Source organism: Lemur catta, chromosome 20, assembly GCF_020740605.2.
Source record: "Lemur catta isolate mLemCat1 chromosome 20, mLemCat1.pri, whole genome shotgun sequence".
Classification (NCBI taxonomy): Eukaryota; Metazoa; Chordata; class Mammalia; order Primates; family Lemuridae; genus Lemur; species Lemur catta.
In genome coordinates, this window is record NC_059147.1 from 3,213,049 (window position 1) to 3,227,482 (window position 14,434).

General features: G+C 46.2%; 1 protein-coding gene across 1 annotated transcript in view; it reads left to right on the forward strand.

Annotated features, from left to right (window-relative positions):
- GPT2 (glutamic--pyruvic transaminase 2) overlaps positions 1 to 2,583 on the forward strand; it is a 34,561-nt gene extending 31,978 nt beyond the window's left edge. The window contains exon 11 of the mRNA XM_045533347.1: positions 186 to 2,583. Within this exon, the coding sequence (XP_045389303.1) occupies positions 186 to 276 (91 nt within the window). The 3' untranslated portion in view covers positions 277 to 2,583. The remainder of the gene's footprint in view (positions 1 to 185) is intronic.
- The last annotated feature ends 11,851 nt before the right edge of the window (positions 2,584 to 14,434 follow it).

Below are 14,434 nucleotides of genomic sequence, written 5' to 3' on the forward strand. Positions count from 1 at the left end.
TCGGGTAAAAGGAAAATGTAATTGGGGGCAAGTGGCCTCTCAAATGCTGGGCACTGTCCAGGGGCTTTCAAAGCAGGTAGGAGAGCCCTGGCCCTCCCCACGCCCAGAGGTGAAAGACCGGCTGCCAGGGTCACTCCTGTCCCCCTTCCAGAGCAGCCGGGCTGACGCTGTCTCTTCCCTGCCAGGATGACTATCCTTCCTCCCGTGGAGAAGCTGAAGACGGTGCTCCGGAAGGTGAAGGACTTCCACGTGAAGTTCCTGGAGAAGTACGCGTGAGGACGCCTCGGGCGAAGGCAGACCCTGGCCTCGGGTCTTCTCCCGATGCCCACCCAGGCCAGGCCGGACTCGCCTCCCCGTGACTCTGCCTTGGGCCTCACAGAGGCCACTGGTCACGTGCACCATCGTTCTGCCCAGGGCCTTCTTGCTTTGTGCCTTGATGTTGGGAGCACGTCTCTTCTGGGCAAGCGTGAATGCGCCATGTCACCGAGATCCTGTTTTATTTGATGCAACCAAAGTAGAGGGAGCTTGCTCAGCAGATGTGGCCAGGGTTCTCTGAATACCTTACTGCTTTTGCTCTGGGAAAGTTCATTTGGGGTTTTAAACAACCAGGGTGTATTGGGTGAGATGTTACAGATCCCAAGAAAACAATCAGGTGTTGGGAAATGTATGACTTAACCATGGTGAGGACTGGAAACCCAAAACTCACCAACATGATCTGTGAAATAAAACCCTCAGCGGTGTGAAAATCTAGTCCTTGGAGTGGGAGAGCCTGGAAGTCCACCAGGGGCTCCATGAGGGGCCCCCCTTCTGGCCTGGAGACAGGCCGCCTGTCTCAGGAACGATGAGGGCAGGAGCACACGGATGGGACAGTGATGCAGACATGGGGCCACGGCCAAGGTCAGAGGGTCCTGCGGGGGATGAGGGCGTGTGAGCCGGGCTGCAGGTGGGACCTGGTCTCCACTTCCGAGCAGCGTAGCGGGTAGTGAGAACTGCAGACACAGGGCTTTGGGGATGGAGGGTTCTCTCCAGCATGCTTAGGCCGGGACCCTGTCTGAGAGGTCTCCCTGGACCTCAAGGACAGAGAGTGCAGCCCAGCAATGTCCCGGTCATGTGGAGGGATTCTGCCTAGTGGCGCGTGGATCCATCCCGCTGGTTCCCCAGTGACGGCTCGTGCCCAAGGGCTTCATGGAGCCTTTACGCACATCATACCCTGCTGGTGGCAGCAGGGACAAGGAAGAACTGAAAATACCCTAATCCGGGAGGGGAGTCCTCAAGGACTTGACCAACAGTCAAACCCCTGCAGTTTCTCGAATTGCTTCAAAACTGCATTTGATCCATTTCCTAGCTCTTGATTGGTACAAGTGCCTGGTAGCTCAGCTGCTGTGGGAAGAACCTGAGATCCTACTCGGAAGTTACTGAAGTGTTTTAATGCAAAGTGTTCTGCCTTCACTTTAGGTGCTGGCTCTCCTCCCAGGCCTGCAGACTCTGACCTGCATCAGTCACCTCTCCAGGCCAGGAGGGTGACAGCCAGCAGGCGAGCAGCTCCCCCGGCATAACCCGGGCGAGGGCCCGGCCCATGCTCCAAGACACGGGTGCTACTGGCAGCGGCTTCGGCCTCTCCCCCTTTACTGGGAGCCTGAGCCCCACCTCCCGCCTCCCCCAGGGGGAAGTTAGGGAGGCCAAGCCCAGCTCAGGAGTCTGGGGACCGGGCACGTCCAAAATGGAATGGAAGGAGCCGAGCGGGAAACGGGAGGAGGCCCTGCGGCCCGGCCCGGCCTGTGCGGAGCAGCGCTCGCCGGCATCCCAGCCCGAGAAGCAGTCGCCGCAGTCTCAGATAACAAAAGGGAATGTTTTGAAACTTTTCCTTCCTGAAAAAAATGAAAAAAATTGCATTTGTGCTTGTTGTGTGGCATATAAACCGGGAGGTGTCCCGGAGTCGTGGGATTTCTGGTGGAAAGAGTAAACAGTAGAAACTAGTGTATTTTTTATATTTTTGTAACAATTGCTTTTTTCATGGGGGGAGAGAGGTTAGTATTTATAGTCTTAACAAGTCCAATAATTTTTTATGAATCTCTTCAGATTATAAATAACCCCTAAAAATTTGCAACGTTTTACATGATTTTCTAAAAGATCCTGTATACATTTGGTTTGCTTTTAAAATAAACAATCAGGTCAGCTAGTTTAGGAGGTTAACTTCGGGCAGGAATGCTGAGCATGATAGATTTGATTTTCCGCAGATGCTGTTCCGGTGCCTTTCCTGTCCGGGCACCAGCCAGGAAGGTTTTTGTCGTCTGCGGTTGAACTTTGAATCTGCACCTGCGAAGCTGCTCATTCATCCAGATCGGCATGTGGGGGACGCCGGGGAGGCTCATGCTGGGCTGTACCCCAGACGGTCCGTCACCTCACACCTCGAGGCCGGGCCAGTTGTTTCTGTTCTGATACGTGGAGTTTTCGGGAAGAACATGCGGAACTGCCTGTGGCTGGTTTTCAATGTAGGTTCCCGCAGGCATCTCCTGACAGAGGCAGTTAATGATCGCTCTGCTGTAAACTTCTAGACAATAAAATAAGTGTCCGAAATGGTGACTGTGGTAACTTTCCTCATAATTGCAATCTAAAAATTGAGTGGACACACTCTGGGAGGCCAAGGCGGGTGGATTGTTTGAGCTCAGAATTTCGAGACCAGCCTGAGCAAGAGCGAGACCCCCTCTCTACTAAAAATAGAAAGAAATTATATGGACAACTAACAATATATATGGAAAAAAAATTAACCGGGCATGGTGGTGCATGCCTGTAGTCCCACCTACTCGGGAGGCTGAGGCAGGAGGATTGCCTGAGCCCAGGAAGTTTGAGGTTGTTGTGAACTAGGCTGACGCCACGGCACTCTAGCTTGGGCAACAGAGTGAGACGCTGTCTCAAAAAAAAAAAAAAAAAATTGAGTGGACAGCACTAATTTTACATCTTTAACTCTTTGTGAGTTAAGTGCCTTGTGGGACTATGAGCATTTTTTCCTCAAACATTACAAACTCCAGTCGCAGCTTCTGAGCTTCCCTTTCTTCTTAGGAGTCAACCCTAAGGCCCCTGAGTAGTGGAGAAACTGTACGGATTCTGTGAAATAGAATGTTGTTAAAATGCATAGTGACCGTGGCTTTCTGGTAGAGGTGAGATGAAAACTAACAGCTTCTTCACGGGCTGGCGGAGGGTGGGCAGGGGAGGGGTTGGAGGAGTTGTCTGGACAGGGATTTCGTCAAGTCCCCCAGGGTTTCCCGCATCCACATTGATTTTGATGTGTGGTTTTGAAATTCAAAACTTTTCCCTCTCAAAACTAAAATTTCTGTGTAAGGAAGAAAAGTTGGAAAATACAAAAAGAGAAAAAAATTAGGACTCTTACAGTTGGAAGAGATCGAAACCCAAAGTAGCATAAGCAGAGAGGAGAACGCATTGCCTCGTGTAGCGGGAAGCTGGCTTCGGTTCTCGGGTTCTGTCTGTTCAATGCAAAGCCTGTCCTGTCCAGCTCCACACGGAAAAGTCCCGAGGAAGGAGTCTGGCTGGCAGCCTTGGTGCACGTGCCCTGCCCTGAGCCAGTGTCTGTGGCCCATGAGAACAGGGTGCTCTGGCCGGCCCTGTGCGCAGCGGGGAGGTGGCAGAGGCGCTAGGGCAGCCCCGCGGGAGCCCTGGCAGCAAAGAGAAGCTGCTCCCGCGGAGAGGGAGTTGGAGGCGGTGCTGTGCCGAGGAGACGCATTCGGCACGAATGCACAGGGAGATTCAGAGAGGGTGCAGGGAGTGGCATGTTCAAGGTGGGGCGAGGGTCCTTGCTGCTCCATAAGCACGGGGACTGGAGGTGCTCTCCACATCTTCCCGAGCCACGCACAGGAGCACCTAGAATGGACCTCTTATCTGCGGAGGAAACTGGGTGTAGTTTATTATACAGAAAGTCTATTAAATAGAGATTGGAAAAGACAGTTGTTATTCTAGATTATTGTCAGTATAGACTGCTGTAATCACATCTAGAAAGCCTTCAGCAGGTGTTCCGCAAGGACCCAGTATGAGCCACAGACTTCTAGAGGTGGGAATCCAAAGCTAATCAGACGCGGTCACCGTGTGCCACTGCGCAGTTCCGTGCTCAAACTGACGCCCAGGCTTGCTGGGCTTCGAGGCATGTGGGGTGAAGCACAGGAGGGAGGGGCTGATGCTGTTCTCTACCAGTGGGCACCTCCCCACCTCTTCCCAGTGCTCTCTGAGGTCTACCAGATACCCTGGGTTTGGCCTCACCCCGCCCCAAGCCAGGGGACCCCCAAGAAAAAGGAAGATGAAACGTACTGCCAGTCGTGCACCCAGCTCTCTTCCTTAAGGTCACAGGTCAGCTGGAGATTCCTACAGATATTTTATCTTCCATTAAAAAAAAAAAGACATTTTTTTTTTTGGTCTCCTTCCCATTTCTTCTGCCTTTGCTTTGAATGCAAATATTGGGGCATCCTGTGAAGTCCTTTTGAAGATATTAAATTTTAAAACTTTAAAAACAGATCTATACACAGCCTAATAAAAACACCAACTGTCTCTAAAAAGAATAGAATCCATTCTTCAAATATTCTGAGTGAAAAAAGCAAAAGTTAAAAAATGAATCCTGGCCGGGTGCGGTGGCTCACGCCTGTAATCCTAGCACTCTGGGAGGCCGCGGCGGGTGGATCGCTCAAGGTCAGGAGTTCGAGACCAGCCTGAGCAAGAGCGAGACCCCGTCTCTACTAAAAATAGGAAGACATTATCTGGCCAACTAAAAATATATATAGAAAAAAATTAGCTGGGCATGGTGGTGCGTGCCTGTAGTCCCAGCTACTCGGGAGGCTGAGGCAGGAGGATCGCTTAAGCCCAGGAGTCTGAGGTTGCTGTGAGCTAGGCTGACGCCACGGCACTCACTCTAGCCCGGGCAACAGAGCGAGACTCTGTCTCAAAAAAAAAAAAAAAAAAAGAATCCTGAATCCCAGTGATGGTTAGAACACGGTCAGAGCACGAAAGTGTACATTGCACAAAAGTGTGAAATGCTCAAAAAATGTTCTTACCGTCAAACATGTTCATGTGGAAAAACTAAAAATGAAAGTCAAGGAAGCAAATGTAAAACTCACTGTAATCCTTTAACCAGAGTTAAGTTTCACGTTCTGGATGTATTTCTGTACTGTCCTTTTCCTGAGAATATTTTTATGTGGTTGAAGTGTGTGTGTGTGTGTGTGTGTGTGTGTGTGTGTGTGTGTGTTTGAGTCCTAACTGCTTCCCCCTTGAACATTAAAACGTGAATGAAAACGCCTGATGCCCAGTTGCTGTGACCACCCCGTGAACTCTGAGGACGACTGTCATGTAGTTAGCTGCACTCTTAAGCATCTGGGTTGCCTGCAGCTGTTGGTTTTTAAGAAGGAGGCTGCACGGGAAGCATCCTTATGTAAGAAGGGTATTTCTCTCTCCCACCGTTGGGTTAAGGTTGTTGTGGCAAATTCTTGGCAGTTCCATGAACTCTTCCAGGGTAGCAAGCACCTCTTCTTCACCATGGTCTGCGACGCCAATCGCCAAAGGGACCCGACCTGAGGGCGGCGTCCAGGGCGGGGCAGAGACCAGGGCAGGTACCTTGGTTCCAGCACTGACCAGCGGTGGGATCACTCAGTGTTATCATCTGTAAAATGGGGCTAGTAACACTCACTCATTGGGTAGTAGGGTAAGTGTGAGGTTTAAATGGGAAAACAGTCACGTGTGTGTGAGTGTAACTTAGCACGCTTCCTAGCCAGTAGATACATTTGTTGAGCACTCTTCCGAGTATCTTTGGTTTAGAGCAGCGCTGATGTATGGTAAGCATTCAGTAAGTGCTCAAATTAAGGGAAGAAAAATGCCCTTGCTATGCTGGAAACGTGAAAATGATATTCAGAGGTAGAGAGGACCATCTCCCGACACTTCTGACACTTCTTAAATATTCTGCCAGCCAGAGTACACAGATTAGTGATATTTTGGTCAGTGGTAACTTTTTTAAGTCACAGTTTCTGAAGTAAAAAGTGAATTGGGTCGAGTTACACTATATCTGTGGAAAGTGTTTTTTAAATCGGACCTGCCTGGTGAAGACGGTGGTGTAAACGTGTGGTTTGGTACGGGTCCGTCTCGACGTGCTGGGGCCATTTGAGTCCTTGCTATTTTCACAGAGCCAGGTCTTCCCCAAAAGACCTTTGTGGACCTTTGTCCCGGTATGGTTAAGGCGAGCTGCTGCTTGCCATTTCTAAATTAAAACAAAATGCTCCCAATCTTTTGTGTCAGCGTCATGATACACGCTGGCTGCCAAAACCCCACTCAAGGAAATAGGGTGTCTAAGTTAGGATTCTTTTTGTTGTACATGATGGAAAACCAAACCTGAGAAGCCCTAAAGAACTGGAGGGTGAATAAAGTCTACATTTCCCAGCCTCCATTGCAGCTCTGTGTGGCGATATATTTAATGGGACATAAGTATGTGTCTTGTGGCAGCTGCTGGGAACTTTCCTGAGAAGGCTGTCCTGTGTCCCCTTCTGTCCTTGTTCTTTCCTCCACCTTGTTGCTTGGAATGAAGCTGTAGTGGCTGACATCTTTTTCTTTTTCTCTTTTTCTTTTTTTTTTTTTCTGAGACAGAGTCTCCCTCTGTTGCCCGGGCTAGAGTGCCGTGGCGTCAGCCTAGCTCACAGCAACCTCACACTCCTGGGCTCAAGCAATCCTCCTGCCTCAGCCTCCCGAGTAGCTGGGACTACAGGCATGCGCAACCACACCCAGCTAATTTTTTGTTTCTATTTTTAGTTGTTGGGCTAAATTTTTCTATTTTTAGTAGAGATGGGGGGGGGGGGGTCTTGCCCTTGCTGAGGATGGTCTTGAACTCCAGACTTCAAGTGCTCTTCCTGCCTTGGCTTCCCAGAGTGCTGGGATTACCGGCATGAGCCACTGTGCTCTGCCGCAGTTGAATTTTTCTATTGCTTGCAGCCAAGCCGTATGTTAGTGTATGCACAGGGGAAAACTGAGTGATATATATTTGGTATGTAGATGCTCAAAACTCTCAGCTTGATTTTTTAGTAAAGAGGACTGGGAGGCAGAAATAGTGGGGCCGTAACTATGCAGAAAGATTGGCAGTTTTGTCAGAGCAATAAACAAGGTGAAGAATGGTCTTAGCTATTTAAGGAGTAGGCAGTGGAGGCTGGACGTGATGGCTCACGCCTGTAATCCCAGCACTTTGGGAGGCCGAGGTGTGAGGATCACTTCAGGCCAGGAGTTTGAGTCCATCCTGGGCAACACAGGGAGATCTTGTCTCTACAAAAAAGAAAAATTTTAAATTAGCTGGGCATGGTGGCGCATGCCTGTAGTCCCAGCTACTCGGGAGGCTGAGGCAGTAGGATCGCTTTAGCCCAGGAGTGTGAGGTTGCTCTGAGCGAGGCTGTTGCCACGGCACTCACTCTAGCCTGGGCAACAGAGCGAGACTCTGTCTCAAAAAAAAAAAAAAAATGAATGTATTTACAACTATTATATAATTAACAGCATGTGATAAAACATTCTCTACAACATTGTTTTAATAAACACATACTGTGCATTGAACGGATCTAACACAATTTAAGGCAGGGTGTTCAGGTTATTTCCAGTTTCTCACAACCATTGTTCTTTCAACGAACACTCTTGTGTTAAATCTTGCTGCTCAGCCATAACTTCCCTAAGATAAAGGTCTAGAAAGGGAATTTCTGGATGTAAAAATGTTTAAGCACCAGGGGGAGCTGATCACCTACGGGATTCCCGCAGGCAGTGCTGTGTGATTTTAAAGGAAACCTCGTCCTCTAACAACAGCTTTGTACAACGCGAGTGCAAAGCTCCTGGTGCGCGGCCCCGGAGTGGTGACCGGACCGCTGGTCTTTGGAGCCCCACCCCCTGCATTCTTTAATGTGGACAACTGATGCTTCTCAAAAGCATTAATTGCTCTCTCCTTCAAGTCCCAAGCCCTTTCCCTAGGGACATGCTGCCTGCCACTGCCACATCCTGTCCTTAGGTGAGAACGGCCCCGCCTCGGGCTCACAGCTGGGCAAGTGCCAATCCTCGCACCATGTGCACCTTGACCCCAGCGACTGGCTCGAGGTTGGCACATAACCTACCCCAGACCAGTGAGTCCCACCCAGGGACATGTGGACCAAGAGCTGCCGCTTATCTCGTGGTTGTGTAGCATCACGTTGAAGAATGCGGTTTTGGAGTTTGGACTCGAATTAGAATCTCTTTTTCATTACTTGCTGGCCATGGGAACTTTCTGAAATTCCTTACTATCTCAGAGATTTGGCTTCCTTTTCTGTAAACTAGGACAATAATAATTCCTGCCTTACAGGGCTGCTGTGGGGTTCGTATGACATAGCACACGTAAAACACTAAGTGCCGAGCCGGGTGCGTGTGAATTGTGCCATGATGTCGGTCAGCGCTGGGACACAGTCACACCCTGAGACGGGGAGGTGGCAAGCTGCCATCTCGCCGGGCCTGTCCGTCCACTGCGCCGTTGCTCTCTCACCAAATCTGCGTATCTGTCCTCTTCCACTGTCAGTATATACGTAAGTGACGCATCACCAGATGGTGACCACAAACTGGGATTTTTCCGGGAAACTCCCTATTTCAAATATTTCATCCTGTGACAGAAAACAAGTCGAAGCTGCTGGTTAAAGGAATGTCACTTCTGTTCATCTGTGATGGGAGGGGACCTGAGCCATTTCTCTGGACATACAATGTGTTTTCAGCTGTGCCGGGAGGAAGAGTGGTCTATGCTGGGCCAACCTTGTGTCAGGTAGGACTCAAATGGTTGCCAAGTGACAAAAAAACCCAACTCAAACAAGAGAGGAATTTATTAGCTGATGAACGACAGGCTAGTTCTGATTCCCAAGGACTGGCAGTCAGCAAGGTTGTGGTCCCCTCAAGCAGAATTAGGAAAAATTTCCCTGTAAAGAGCCAAATCGTCGATATTCTGGGCTTTGCAGTGTGGCAGGTGCTCGGCCTGTTGTGCCGCAGCGCGGAGCCCGCCGCGACCCCGTGCAAGAGGGAGCGTGGCTCTGCGCCAAGGAGCTCGTATTCACAAAAGCAGGCAGTGGGCTGGATTTGGCCTATGGACTGTGCTTTGCTGACCCCTGATGTTACAGGAAAAACAGCACAATTACCCAAAGAGAGGGTATTGAATAAAGGTGGCAAAAATATAAAAAATGCCCAGTGTAAGTCCCAAATTCTTCTGGCATAATCTATCTTTTCTGTCCTCTTAACGCAAACAAAGGGAAGTGAGGGGACCAGCCTGGGCCAGGCATCCGGTCTATTTGGGTGGAACAAAGAGAGGTTCTTTCTCTCTGTGGATCGACTCAGTGTATCAGGGCTCCAAACCCAGGACCTAAAGAAAGGCGCAAGTGCATGCAGGGCCGCCCGTGTGCCGAGGTTTTACTGCATGACGTGCTATTTCTTTTGGGCCCACTCTAATTTCTTAGCAAGCGTGTACTGACCAATGTTAGCACAATCTTAATCAACCATTATATACTCATACTTTAGAATGTCTTGATCACAGGAAGACATAACTTTGGCAAAAGCATTCCGAAGATGTTATGCTGACCAAATATTAGTTTGAGGAACATTGTGTTGAGCAAGTGTGGTCGGTGGTCCTCTGAGAGTAAATGTAAGAAAGGACAAGGAAACTGTGGACAAACTCTTTAAGACCAAAGCCATTCCAAAGGTAAGGGGTCAGAGGGTTGCTAGAGGAGTGACAGCCAGGCGTGGTGGGCCACTGCACTCCTTCCTGGATGACAGAGTAATCCCCTGTCTTTAAAAAAATGAAGCCAGGCATGGTGGCTTGCACAGAATCCCAGCTACTTGGGGGACTGGGGCAGGAAGATCACTTGAAGCAAGGAGTTTGAGACCAGCTTGGGCAACATAGTGAGACCCCTGTCACTGAAAAAAAATTTTTTTTAATAAAATAAAAAAAAAGGAGTCATGGCAGAGCCGGCTAGTACAGCATTGTTGGGGGGCAAGGGGGGGGGACGACCTGCAGCCCTGGGGCCACACGCGGCCTTCTGGATCCTTGAGTGCAGCCTTTTGACTGAATCCAAATTTTACAGAACAAATCCTTTCAATAATGCAGCAACGTGGGTGGAAGTGGAAGTTATTATCTTAAGTGCAACAAGCCAGACACTGAAAGTCAACTATTGCATGTTCTCACTCATAAGTGGATGCCAAAAATATGTGTACACATGGACGCAGCGAATGGAATGAGAGACCACAGAGATTCAGAGGGTGCGGTGGTGGAGGATGAGAAATTACATTCTAGGTACAATGTATATTACTCGGATGATGGATACTCTACAAACGCTAACTGGAGGACCACACAATCTATGCATGTAACAAAATTGTATTTGTACCCCGTCAACTTGTACAAATTTTAAAAATTTAAAAATGTTTCAAAACTTTTTAAAAACCCAACTGTTTCTATTGATAGTTTCATGAGCATGTGATTTGAGTGGAGGGGGATTCAGTCTTCCAAGACACATAGTTCCTATAATGTTTGATTTTTATTATAAATGATCATGTATTGTCTTCCTTACAGAAAAAATACGTAGATCACAAAAAGAGATTAGCTATTCACACATAGAATGGTAAAATACATCAATGATAGAAGATTATTCACCCACCACTGCTAAAAGCTTCCTTAAGTCCTGTAGTATCTTTATTTAGCCTGACCAATGGTGGTACTGGCTATTAGTCCACTTTAACCAGAGATTCAACTGAACTTTCAGAAATTAAAAACAAACAAGAATCATACTCACAACGTTCTCTAGAAGTTTGTGCCAGATGATGAGGGCTTCAGAATTTTATCAAATCTCTTGCAACTGAACTGACTTAATTACAAGAATTTTGGAGTAAATATTAGACTGCAGGCATCTCCTTTGTGATTAAACTCCAGCTATTTATATTCACATAAAATGTGTTTACTTAGCACTAAGAGAACATAAAACTCCCAAGGTGCCAAGCCAAAAAAAGAAGTCTAGGTTTATGGACCTAACTTTGTGTGGCATAAGGTAAGTAGGTAGCAGACAGAGGTAAGAAAATAATGGGGGCATCATTAGTACTTGTGGGGCAAAAAAACACAGGACCTAACTGATAACAATTGTTGAATAGTAACTTCATGTCAGCATCCCAAGTAACTGCCAGTTACCAGAATCTGCAATGTACTAGCTCCTCCCTGGAGCCAGTTGGATGTAAATGAGCAGTTACTACACCACAATGGACACCGAAGGTCATCTCCAGCATTGTACCTTTTCGTTAAAATTCTTTGTATGACACCAAAAACACAGCGATGAAAGAAAAAAAATAGATAAATTGGACTTAATCAAAATTTAGAACATTTGTGCTTTAAAGGATACTGTCAAGAAAGTGAAGAAAACCATGGAATGGGAAAAAATATTTGCAAATCAACTATCTTATAAGAGATAAATTGTGGTATATCGTACAGTGGAATCTTATTTAGCAGTAACAAGAAATGAAATATCAAGCCAAGAAAAGTCATGGTTGAATCCTAAATGTATATTGCTAAGTGAAAAGGCTACACACTGTATGATTCTAGTTATATGAAATTTTGGAAGAGGCAAACAGTAAGAAGTGGCTGCCCTGGGTTCAGGAGGAGGACAAGGGAGGAGTTAAATAGGTCACGTACAGGGGATTTTTTAGGGTAGTGAAACTACTGTGTCTGATACTGTAATAATAGATATAGGACATTACCCATTTGTCAAAACCCATTTAACTTTATATCAATAATATACAGAATGGGCCGGGCATGGTGGCTCACGCCTGTAATCCTAGCACTCTGGGAGGCCGAGGTGGGAGGATTGCTTGAAGCCAGGAGTTCGAGACCAGCCTGAGCAAGAGCGAGACCCCATCTCTAAAATAGAAAGAAATTATATGGACAGCTAAAAATATATATAGAAAAATTAGCCGGGCATGGTGGCACATGCCTGTAGTCCCAGCTACTCGGGAGGCTGAGGCAGGAGGATCACTTGAACCCAGGAGTTTGAGGTTGTTGTGAGCTAGGCTGACACCATGGCACTCTAGCCTGGGCAACAGAGTGACACTCTGTCTCAAAAAAAAAAAAAAAAGATGAAGAAACAGCACCGTACAGACTCATTTGCACAAGTGGCACTGCTAGAAACTTTCCACATGTGCCTTTAGTTTGTAACATGCAGGAATATGTGCTAAAAATGTTCACTGAAATAATGCTATACTCATTCCATTCATGCAATTAGCACTATTAGAAACAACTTTTACATGCGTTTATTCATAAGAAAAACATGAGACAAATTTTGAATAGAGGAACAGTCTACAAAACACCTGACTAGTGTTCCTCAAAATTGTTTAGGTCATCAAAAACAAAGGAAGTCTGAGAATTGTCACAGGTTAAGAGGAGCATATGCAGATATGATGACAAAATATATGGTATCCTAGAGCAGAAAAAGGACCTTAGGGCATGGTGGCTCATACCTGTAATCCCAGCACTTTGGAAGGCCGAGGCCGGAGGATGGCTTGAGGTCAGGAATTTGGAACCAGGCTGGGCCACATAGCAAGAGCCCATCTCTATAAAAAATAGAAAAATTAGCCCTGTGTAGTAGCACATGCCTGTAATCCCAACTACTTTGGAGCAGTGAGTTATGATGCCACTGCACTGTACCTTGGGCAACAGAGCAAGGCCTTGTCTCAAAAATAAAAGAAAAAAATATATATACAAATGACCAATTGAACACATGAAAAGATGCTTAACATTATTAGTCAACAGGGAAATGCAAATCAAAGGCCACTTCAAACCCACTAAAGATGGCAAGAATCAAAAAGGTATGTGTTGGCAAGGATGTGGAAAATCCTCCATTGCTGGTGGATTATAAACAGTGCAGCCACTTTGGGTAAGTTTGGCAGTTCCTCAAACAGTTAAGCACAGTTACCATGAGACCCAATTCCATCCTAGGTATATATACAAATGAACTGAAAACATTAGTTTGCACAAAAATTTGTACATCAATGTTCATAGCAACATTATTCATTAATAGCCCCCAAATTAAAAAAAAATATTCAACTGATAAATGGGTAAACAGAACGAATGGTATATCTATGCAATGAAATATTTGGCAATAACAATGTAGTCAGGCATTACATAAGAACATTTTGGTCAACAACGGACCACATATATGGTAGTCTCATGTTTTAATAGAGCTGAAAAAGTTCCTGTTGCCTAGGGACACTTTGATGATCCTGACCTTGTGTAGGCCTAGATTTACATGTGTTGGTATCTTAGTTTTTCACAAAAAGCTTAAAAAGGTAAAGTTTTTTAAAAGTAAGTGTATAAAGTATTTTTGGGCTGAGCATGGTGGCTCACGCCTATAATCCTAGCACTTTGGGAGGCTGAGGCAGGATTGCTTGAGGCTGGGAGTTCAAGAACAGCCTGGGCAACATAGTGTGACCCCATCTCTACAAAAAATTTAAAAATTACCCAGGTCTTCATATTTACTCACCACTGACACAATGACTCACCCAAACTCCATTCATGTTAAGTACCTATACTCATTCCATTCATGCAATTAGCACTATTAGAAACAACTTTTACATGCGTTTATTCATAAGAAAAACATGAGACAAATTTTGAATAGAGGAACAGTCTACAAAACACCTGACTAGTGTTCCTCAAAATTGTTTAGGTCATCAAAAACAAAGGAAGTCTGAGAATTGTCACAGGTTAAGAGGAGCATATGCAGATATGATGACAAAATATATGGTATCCTAGAGCAGAAAAAGGACCTTAGGGCATGTATCTTCTATACCGTATTTTTACCGTATCTTTCTTGTGTTTAGACACATAAATACCATTGTGTTACAACTGCCTACAGTATTCAGTACACTAACCTGGTACAGGTTTATAGCCTGGGAGCAATAGGCTATACCATACAGCCTAGGTGTGCAATACCTCCTAGGTTTGTTCACTCTGATGTCTGCATAACAAAAATGCCTAATGATACATTTCTCAGAGTCCATCTTTGCTGTGAGCCAGCATGACTGCTGATACACACTGCGGACAAGGGTAAACCCCGGAAACAACATGGTAAATGAGCACATCCCAAAAGGCTATGTATCAAGATTCCACTTATACAAAACGTCCAAAATAAGACAAACATTTAGAAATAGAGTTAGCCATTAGTGATTGCAACAAGGCTTGGAGATAGAATGGAACGGGTAATGACTGCTAATGGATCCAGGGTTTCTTCTTTGAAGTGATGAGAATGTTCTGGAATTAGTGGTGATGGTTGTACAAATCTGAACATACTGAAACCCAGTGAATTGTGGTAAATCTTTTAAAAGGGTAAATTTTATGACATATAAATTATACCACAATAAAACTGTTACAAGAAATTATGCT